The sequence below is a fragment of the Morus notabilis genome, unplaced genomic scaffold (assembly GCF_000414095.1).
Source record: "Morus notabilis unplaced genomic scaffold, ASM41409v2 Scaffold221, whole genome shotgun sequence".
NCBI classification, from domain to species: domain Eukaryota; kingdom Viridiplantae; phylum Streptophyta; class Magnoliopsida; order Rosales; family Moraceae; genus Morus; species Morus notabilis.
Genome location: NW_010363308.1, coordinates 178,437 through 188,960, shown reverse-complemented (window position 1 = coordinate 188,960; position 10,524 = coordinate 178,437). Strand labels below are relative to the sequence as shown.

General features: G+C 36.5%; 1 protein-coding gene across 1 annotated transcript; it reads left to right on the top strand.

The window, feature by feature from the left end:
- Positions 1 to 6,407: 6,407 nt before the first annotated feature.
- Positions 6,408 to 9,102, top strand: LOC21390386 (formate--tetrahydrofolate ligase). The gene is made up of 3 exons (XM_010104159.2): positions 6,408 to 7,538; positions 8,146 to 8,292; positions 8,592 to 9,102. Exons 1-3 carry the CDS (start codon positions 6,453 to 6,455, stop codon positions 8,865 to 8,867), a joined length of 1,509 nt encoding a protein of 502 aa, XP_010102461.1. The 5' UTR covers positions 6,408 to 6,452; the 3' UTR covers positions 8,868 to 9,102.
- Positions 9,103 to 10,524: the final 1,422 nt, after the last annotated feature.

Below are 10,524 nucleotides of genomic sequence, written 5' to 3'. Positions count from 1 at the left end.
TACCGAGTAAATCAAAAGACACAAATCCATAAATAGGAGTCTGTTAAGAACTCAGGATTAAGATCATCCTATATATGACCATCGGTAGACTCAATTAGAATTTCTATACTTAACGGGATTATTAGAAATTCATATTGTGTCTGTGTCCTTGTTCCACATAATCTCATTATGCGAAATACACTCATTCAATATCTCTCCATATTAACAGTGCGGATAACACCGTTCCATTCTAAATGGGAATGACATGTATTAATAATGTTTAATTAAAGATTCTGAACTTTAATTAAATTCATTATGAACATTATTTTTTAATTATTATCCTTAAATATTATCCTCTCGTATATAACACTTATATACAATATTTAAGGTTACATAAATAATCATGGAATTTTCATTGATATTCATAAAATATTCATAAATATATGCACATAAAATAATGAATAAACTCTTTTATTAAATACATAATAAATATTCTATTACATCTTATGCTTCTAGGACACCATTCCCAACAAGAATGACTTCGGTTTAGAGAATATTTAAAGAAAAACAGGCCCTCGACCCCTGACCGTCAGATGAGGCTTGTGGAGATCCAACGGAAGGGGTAATTTTCCCAGATCGAACGACAGCAAAGCAAAGGCCGGAAAATGAAGGGGCGCGATCCAAGGGCTCACATACGTCCTTTCGAAATAAGGCCTCACGTCAGCATAGGGAAGTGACCGACGCGACGGTTGCGTTCCTCAAGCATCCAGACCATCATTGCAGGCGAAGGCTCGGGACCGGTTTCCCACACCCGAAGCACGGAAGGACGACCGAACCTAAGCTTGAGGCTGTCTAAAAGAAACCCTCAACCTGAGGGGTAGCTGTTATGGGGGAAAATATGGAGGACACGTGGAGGGAGGACAACATGACACGTGGCCTTAACCTCTCCTCACGAAGCAGAACCCTCGACGTCTGGGACTCCCTTTCCTTCCGTCGTTAAGAGCCTGAGTAAGAAGCCCAACTTAGGGCGTCGATTTCATCTGACGTCGACAGGTCGTACCGTCGACCTTACAACATAGAAGTCTACCGCCAAGAAGAACAATTGGGCTAAACAACACTGGCGAAGAGGGGAATGCTTCTTGGGGGAAAGCCTGACGTGGCAAGCTGCGTAAGGGATATCCACAGTACATGCATTAAATACAAACCCTTAAACCGCCCCTACGGGGGACATAAAAGGATTACAGCTGTGCACAGAGCCGTAATGGGAGACTAATTGACTGAGTGAACAGTGCGCAAAAAGTGATTAGTGGGCTACGGGCTGGGCCTAGAAAGGCAGAGCAGTTGAGTGCTTATTTAGCCCATAGGAGAAAACCCCTCCAACAAAGGAAGCTTGGCTATAAAAAGGAGAGAAACCTCATACGGAAATGAGGTTGATCTTTAGAGAGAAAAGAACGAGAGAGCAATTTGTAAATTATAATAATCTCAAAAGAAATAAAAACAAAACCACAGTGGATGTAGCTCTTCATTTTATAAGAGTGAACTACTATAAGCCTTGTGTGTTTTTCTACTTTAAGTATTTTTTCTTATATTGCTCACTACACAAAAAATATCACAAGCACATCAAACTCCTACATATAACCTATTTTTAAGCCGGTAATCCAACGGAAAACCCAGAGATAAATCGGTCTGTTTTTGTTGGCGAAAATTCACTGTCAACATGCAGAAAGGTGAAGAAAGAGAATTTGTGCAGTTAATGCCAGAAACAAACTAACTTACGTGTGATGTGTCAATTTTAATGAGGTGTCAAATATTGATTAGGGAAGACAGAGGATCAATGATCAGGTCGTTTGCAACTCGTAAGGTGCACGTGGTTTTGTTTTATGACTTTTGGTTTCCGTTTCCTTCTGGAAGGCAAATGTACCAGATGCATGTACGTAAAAGTTTTCTTCTTTTTGACCTTTTGCTGTGTTATTTAGCGATATTCTACTAAGCAAGTGAGAAAACACCAATATGTTATTTCCCAATAGATTTTGAAGCATTCCTAGTTCTTTTGGAAGGCACATTAATCTATGATGATTTACTACGTTTTCTACTTCAAGCTACAGTTGAAGTACTGGTGATGACATGCTTGGCCTTAACGCCATCTCTCACCTTGGAGAGGATTTTTTTATTTTATATTTTTTTTATACTTTTTATTTTGGCTAAAAATCTCACTTGGAGAGTATCTTTTTATCTTGATCGCGCAATACCTTTCTTTTTTTTTTTTTTGTTTTGTTTCTTTTTATTGAAGAGGAAACAAAATATATTCTGAAAAGAAAAACCTATAATAATATTGTTCTAAATTCTAATACTATTTTGTCGGTAATATTTAGCTTCAATAGAGATATATGTTTGTGCAAAGGTCACGGCATTTGTAAAATATATTGACTTTATTAACTAAAATAATGTTAAGGCTCTAGTTTGAATCCAGCTGTTTAGTAAATATATATCGATATGGATATCTATGTTGATTACTCTTTTTTTTTTTTTTTTTTTTTTTTTTTTTTTCTTTTTGCTCGAGTTGTATAATATTATAATGTTGCCGTTATTATATTAATTAATGACTTTGGAGACGGTTTTGTTAGTTGGATAGGGATCGAATTTGACCATTGACACCGGAAATAATTCATCACGTGTTCGATAATATGTGAGAATACATACATAGAGAGAGAGAGAGAGAGACTAAGTAGCATATATAATTAAAACTGGGACGACACTAAGTAAAAACCATACTTGTAGAAGACAATACTAAGACAATACTTGTAGACTTAAAACTGGGACAATACAGAAGACAATACTTAAAACTGGAACTTATTGAAGCGACACTAAGTAGCATATAAAATAGAGAAGACAATACTTGTAGAAGAAGGCAAGTAAAAACTAGTACAACTTATAACTGGGACGTACGTACCTTGCATATATAAATCTATAATTAATTACTTAAACTCAATGGCAAAGCCCATTAAGACGTGAATGTTGGGACGATCTCGCACTTGAACCCTAATAATATCCTCATTCCCACGTCTCTCCTTCCAGAAGTAAACGGTCTCGTCAACTCTAAGTCTATCAGCTCTGACAAACTGAAGCCATCCACGATTCTGAAACACAGGCTTCAAGTAAGGTTGATCATCTTTGATTTTCCGTGTTCTCAACACAAAAGCGTGCTCGCTGCCATTTTGGCCAACAACTGAAATTGTTGCCTCCGAGTTTTGCTCTATACTGGGTAGTAAACTTCCCAGCCAATCAATCGGGACGATGAACTTTTGGGTTATGTCAAAATGGCAGAGGCTTTTTGAGAACAACGCCATGGGTAAATTAAATAAGATAGACGACAAGTAAAAGATATATTTGTGTATATGCTGAATGAGCTATAATAAAGATAGATATATATAGCTAAATCTTGTTGCAAATTATATCATATGAATGTCCTATTTATAGTAAGTGTACTAGTGCTATCAGAAGCTCAGATATCAGTACGGACACAGAAAGGGGGCTAATTGACAAAAATTAATGACTTTTTGCCGACAAACATGTCTCATTGTAATCACCCTTTTTCTTTTTTTCTTTTTAAGTTGCTGATGGCCACGTGCAGATGTGAAGAATTTTTGTTTCATACAGCTAAATAGAAGCCACAGGGTGAGCATTATGATCACCGTACGTTCGTACAAACAAAAAATTTATCCAAAAAAGGGCTTTAGAGCTTCCATTTACTGTACACAGTCGTTTTCAATAATTTATGTTAGTGAACTTGCGGCCGGCCAAGTAGTTGTTTTCAAAATAATAATAATAATAATAATAATAATAATAATAATAATGATTTTAGCTTGATCACCAAGTAGTTTAAGTTGAAAAGCCTTTTCTTGTCTAAATATTAAAAGAAAGCAAGGAATAACATGATACAAGTGTTTAAATATTAGTGTTTCCTTTAAATATTTCGTTTAATTACGAAACTGTCTAAATTATAAGAATATAAAAATGAACCAGATATTTTATCCTTTTGGAAGACAAATGCACATGTACGTAAAAGTTTTGTCAGACATGCGCATGGCAGAAAGGTGTTTGAGTAGCAACTAACATCAAATCAAAAAGTGCCTTGATACGAAAAAGCTAGCAATTATTACACGAAAATATTCTTCTGGTTCAAAAAGCCAAGCCCTAATTTAAAAAAAAAAAGAAAAAGGGATTAAAGGATAATGATTACGCGAGAGTATTCAATCATAAAATGTACCAGATGCATGTACGTAAAAATCTTGTTCTTTTTGACATTTTGTTGTGTAATATTATAATATTGCCGTTATTATATTAATTAATGACTTTGGAGACGGTTTGTTAGTTGGATAGGCATCGAATTTGACCATTGACGCCGGAAATAATTCATCACGTGCTCGATAATATGTGAGAATACATACATACATACATATATATATATATATATATAGAGAGAGAGAGAGAGAGAGAGACTCGCATGATTCACTCTTTCTTTTATAACAACATGCATGCAACATACGACCATACCAAAACCTAGCAATCATTACATGAAGAATATTCTTCTGGTTCAAAAAGTGCCTTGATAAGAATATTATGATGATGTTTTAGGCAAACAATATCTCATTGAAAGTAACTGACGGTCGCTTATGTGAAGATATCTTTCCTGACTTTACCTAGTATTAAAAATTAAAAATTAAAAATAAATAAAAAAGGTTTGATTCTAAGATCCTGGACATATCACGTGAGAGAGTCAAAAAAGGCTTTTGGTAATCTAGGATGAATGATTGTTGGTTTTATAACTTGTTGGTTTTTTTTTTTGTTTTTTTTGAAACCCTCATCTAGTATCCAGAAAAAAGTCAGCACTGAAATTTTTTATGTTTCAAAAACTTAGTGCCTATTTAATGACAGAGCACTAGTGTATGTGATTATGAGTTGTGAAACCACATTCTAATTTGTGGCGGCGAATTTTCATTTAATGTACATTTAATTTATTAGCTAACTTTCATTTAATGCACATTTACGTAAAATTTTTGTCAGAGCTTCTGCTCTAGTATTCATGATTCAGCATTCATCTAAATCTAACTGTTATATTTCATCCACCAAATTAATGACTTTTTGCTGACAAACAAAAAAAAATTAATGATTTTAGCTTAATCACCAAGTAGTTTAAGAAACATGAAAAGCTTTTTTTCTTGCCTAAATATTAAAAGAAACCGAGGAATAACATGATATAAGTGTTTAAATATTAGTGTTTCTTTTGAAAATTTCGTTTAATTACGAAACTGTTAAATTATAAAGGAGATATAGCATGACCACACAAACAAAAATGAACGCATCATCTAACTTTCAGTCATAAGAAAGTTTTTGATGAACATTTGGAACCAGATATTTATCCTTTTGGAAGACAAATGCACATTTACGTAAAATTTTGGTCAGAGCTTCTGCTCTAGTATTCATGATTCAGCATTCATCTAAATCTAACTGTTATATTTCATCCACCAAATTAATGACTTTTTGCTGACAAACAAAAAAAAATTAATGATTTTAGCTTAATCACCAAGTAGTTTAAGAAACATGAAAAGCTTTTTTTCTTGTCTAAATATTAAAAGAAACCGAGGAATAACATGATATAAGTGTTTAAATATTAGTGTTTCTTTTGAAAATTTCGTTTAATTACGAAACTGTCTAAATTATAAGAATATAAAAATTGCTACTTTTATGATAATGGGTACGCAAAAAAAATTATAATTTTGAGAAATTGTAAAATATAGGCTATTTTTTTAAGTCATTTGTGGTAAATAGCATAATTACCAGTAGTGAAAATAAATGGCATATTTTACAATTTAAATATGCTTTTATAGAATATATATGAAAAGGCGAACAAATTAAGTAGTAGCAACCAAATGTCAAAAGTCTGTTCTATAATTTTTTTAAATTTAAAGTGAAAAATAACATTATATTGACGAAGAAATTTTCTATCCAAATATCAATAATTAACATTGATACATTAATTTGACAGCTTATAAGATATGCTTTTACAATACACTAATTCTAGGTACAAGTCTCGAATCACAAGATTAATATTAGTGCCCGTTTAATTTGTTAGTTCGAATTGTGTTGATTTGAACTTTTTTAGTTTGAATAGAAAAATCAGAGCAATATGATTTAAACAGTAGTTCGAATTGGTGTTTGGATGTGCAATAGAACTTTTAATCCGAACATGAAATATTCTTATGATCTTCTCACGCTAAAGCACCTTTTGACTTATTTTTAAAATTTTGATTATATCAATGGCGTCCTATATCTTACATGCTACCGGCACCCATCAATGGCGAAAAGTTAATAAAAAAATGAGTATAAATTTGAATTATGAATTTTACATGACTTATTTATAGTTTGGAATCAAAGGAGGCGCAGCAGGAGGGGGTTACAGTCAAGTGATCCCTATGGATGAGTTCAATCTTCATCTCACGGGAGACATCCACGCAATAACAGCCGCCAACAATCTCTTGGCTGCAGCCATTGATACTCGAATTTTCCATGAGTCGACCCAATCAGACAAGACTCTCTTGAATCGGTTATGCCCACCAAACAAAGAAGGGAAGCGCAGCTTTAGTGACATCATGTTTAGACGTTTGAATAAGCTTGGTATCTCCAAGACAAGGCCAGAGGATCTTACACCTCAAGAAGTCAAAAAGTTTGCTAGGCTAGATATTGACCCAAGTTCAATCACATGGAGAAGAGTAATGGATGTAAACGATCGGTTCTTGAGGAAGATTTCTATTGGGCAGGGCCCCGAAGAGAAAGGAACGGTGAGAGAAACAGGATTTGATATTTCAGTTGCCAGTGAAATAATGGCAGTTTTGGCCCTTACAACATCTTTAGCCGATATGCGGGAGAGGCTTGGAAAAATGGTTATTGGTAACAGCAAGGCTGGTGACCCTATAACTGCGGATGATCTTGGTGTTGGAGGTGCTTTAACCGTTCTGATGAAGGACGCCATTAATCCTACTCTAATGCAGACTCTTGAAGGGACACCAGTTCTTGTTCATGCTGGCCCTTTCGCCAATATTGCTCATGGCAATTCCTCAATTGTGGCTGACAAGATTGCACTGAAACTGGTTGGACCAGGTGGATTTGTAGTCACTGAAGCAGGCTTTGGTGCTGATATTGGTACTGAAAAGTTCATGAACATAAAATGCCGATATAGCGGTTTAACACCCCAGTGTGCAGTTATTGTGGCAACAATACGGGCCTTAAAAATGCACGGGGGTGGTCCAGAAGTTGTTGCTGGAAAGCCTCTGGACCGTGCCTACTTGACTGAGAATGTAGCTTTAGTTGAAGCGGGCTGTGTGAATTTGGCCAGGCATATTGCAAACACAAAAGCTTATGGAGTGAATGTTGTTGTTGCTGTGAACAAGTTCTCAACTGACACCGAAGCAGAACTTAATGCAGTCAGAAATGCAGCATTAGCAGCTGGAGCATATGATGCTGTTATTTGTACTCATCATGCTTATGGTGGAAGAGGAGCGGTTAGTTACTTCATCCTGTTAACAAATGTCTGTTAGCCATTTCGGAAACCTTTTGTCAATAAGGTCTTCTTCCTTGAGAATAGTCATTTGAAATGTGTGAAATATAATTGATTAATTTCATGAGCCTATGCAAGGCATCCTTTGCATTCATATGGTGTAGCTTCCCCCTAACTGAAAGAAGCCTGATATCTTGCCCTGCTCACAACCTATTTTCCAACTCATCCAGCCTGTCTTGATTGTCAATCGTGTCCCTGTGATTTAATCTGTTGTGGAAGCTCGTGGTAGTTTCGTGTTTCGATAAAACTTGTACTAATCTTGTCTTTGGCCAAAAATTCACCATCACTCTACTCACGTTGGGCGGCCAATGGATGCAAGTTTTATCAAGTTTAACAGACGAATAAATACCAAGTGAATCAGGCATATCAATTAGGTTGTGTAATTTCCATGGAAGCTGTTGATACCAACCCTTTGGCTGCCAAATTCTAAATTTGCCTTTACCTTCTCTTTCTTGGAACTATATACGATGCCCCGATTTTATTTTAGAGAAGGAGAACTGCCTAAGAGGCTTGTTGAGCTGATGATCCTAATTATGATTTTCATTCTACAGGTTGACCTTGGGGTTGCTGTTCAAAAGGGTTGTGAAGATGTTGCACAACCATTGAAGTTTTTATATCCTTTAGATATTAGTATTAAAGAGAAGATAGAGGCCATAGCAAGGTCATATGGTGCTAGTGGAGTCGAATACTCGGAACAGGTAGCTTCTGCTCCATTACTGGTTCAGGTTAAATATTGCTTGATTAAATCTTTGAAATTCGAGTAAACAAACTTTGACTTAAAGTTTAGGAGATCACTGCCAGTTGATGTTTTTTGCTCTTGGCCCTAGTCGCCATGAACGTTCTTCCAACTGGTGACAACTACACATCATTCGGATGAATGGTAGAATAGTTATAAATAATTTACTGTATAAGCGAAAATGTGATCGTGTTTGTTTGTCTTTTGGAAAGATTTTTACATGATAAAACTTATGAAAAAAGTTGTTTTCCGTGCAAATAGGCAGAGAAACAGATTGAGATGTACAGCAGGCAAGGGTTTTCAGGGTTACCTATTTGCATGGCAAAGACTCAATATTCATTTTCACACAATGCTGGTGAGAAGGGAGCCCCTAGCGGATTCGCCTTACCAATAAGGGATGTGAGGGCTAGTATTGGTGCAGGATTCATATACCCTTTGGTTGGATCAATGAGTACTATGCCGGGACTTCCGACAAGGCCGTGTTTCTATGACATTGACCTCGACACCACTACTGGAAAGGTTATTGGTCTCTCTTGAAGGTCTCTGTATTCGCCCTGTTCAGGCGCTTACTGTGGCAGCCGGTGGCCAAACTTAGGCTGACTTTCAGTACCCAGTAGTTATGATGCTTTTCTTTGAAATTGTACTCTGCTCTTACGTACCCTGCAGCTTCCTGTGTAATTGATCTTGTGCAACCAAATAATGAATTCTAAAAATAAAAAAGAGTATGTTTTAAGTTTGAATGCCATGAATGAGAAGCCCAAGTTCACAATTATTAACTCATGTTTATCACCAAAACCATCAACTCATTACTCATTACCATATCTATTTCTCATATCTTATATGTTGCCCGCCCTCCTAAATTCCAAACAATATTCATAATAAATAAACAAATGCATAGAAGTTTGACAGTAAGAATTTGGCATACGCGTGACTTAATTATAACCAAAAGGAAGTAAATAGAATGCCCTACTCGTAATTGGCCATTAAATTTTTATAATTAGCAGAGTCTTTTAAAAATCACAACAAATTAGGCATTCAACCATATCCCATATCGCTATACCAACAGGGGTTATCAGATAAAGTCCTCTCTAGAAGCTTTGGACGTTTGATGCTTTTTCCAACTCATCCTATCTGAACGTTAATATAAATATATATATATATATATATATATATTTTGTGATGGCCTATATCTAAAGATAAATTTGTAATGCAGTGTTATGGGGGAAAATATGGAGGACATATGGAGCGAGGACAACTTGACACGTGGCCTTAACCTCTCCTCGCAAAATAGAACCCTCGACGTTTGAGACCCCCTTCCCTTCCGTCGTTAAGAGCCCGAGTAAGAAGCCCAACTTAGGGCGTCGATTTCATCTGACGTCGATAGGTCGTACCGTCAACCTTACAACATAGAAGTCCACCGCCAAGAAGAACAATTGGGCTAAACAACACTGGCGACGAAGGGAATGCTTCTTGGGGGAAAGCCTGACGTGGCAAGCTGTGTAAGGGATATCCACAGTACAGGCATTAAATGCAAACCCTTAAACTGCCCCTACGGGGGACAGAAAAGGGTTACAGCTGTGCACAGAGCCGTGATGGGAGACTAATTGGCTGAGTGAACAGTGCGCAAAAAATGATTAGTGGGCTACGGGATGGGCCTAGAAAGGCAGAGCACTTGAGTGCTTGTTCAGCCTATAGGAGAAAACCCCTCCAACAAAGGAAGCTCGGCTATAAAAAGGAGAGAAACCTCATACGGAAATGAGGTTGATCTTTAGAGAGAAAAGAACGAGAGAGCAATTTGTAAATTGTAACAATCTCAAAAGAAATAAAAACAAAACCACAGTGGATGTAACTCTTCATTTTATAAGAGTAAACCACTATAAGCCTTATGTGTTTTTTCTACTTCAAGTATTTTTTCTTATATTGCTCACTACACAAAAAATACCACAAGCACATCAAACTCCTACATATAACCTATTTTTAAGCCGGTAATCCAATGGGAAACCCAGAGGTAAACCGGCCTGTTTTTGTTGGTGAAAATTCACCGTCAACAATTGGCGACTCCGCTGGGGACTGAATGCGTTTGACCCCCAACAACAACAACATAGTCAGCAAGCATGCCTCCAAGAAGAAGAATTGAGGCCAACAACCAAGGTAGCCAGATGGACAAGACCGCCACTCATCCGGTGAAGGACGG

Excerpts from the sequence above, each read along its gene's own strand:
- LOC21390386 (XM_010104159.2), top strand. The coding sequence starts at position 6,453 with ATGGATGAGTTCAATCTTCATCTCACGGGAGACATCCACGCAATAACA. Across the intron at positions 7,539-8,145 it reads CTTATGGTGGAAGAGGAGCG|GTTGACCTTGGGGTTGCTGT; the intron begins GTTAGTTACTTC and ends TTCATTCTACAG. Across the intron at positions 8,293-8,591 it reads GAGTCGAATACTCGGAACAG|GCAGAGAAACAGATTGAGAT; the intron begins GTAGCTTCTGCT and ends CCGTGCAAATAG.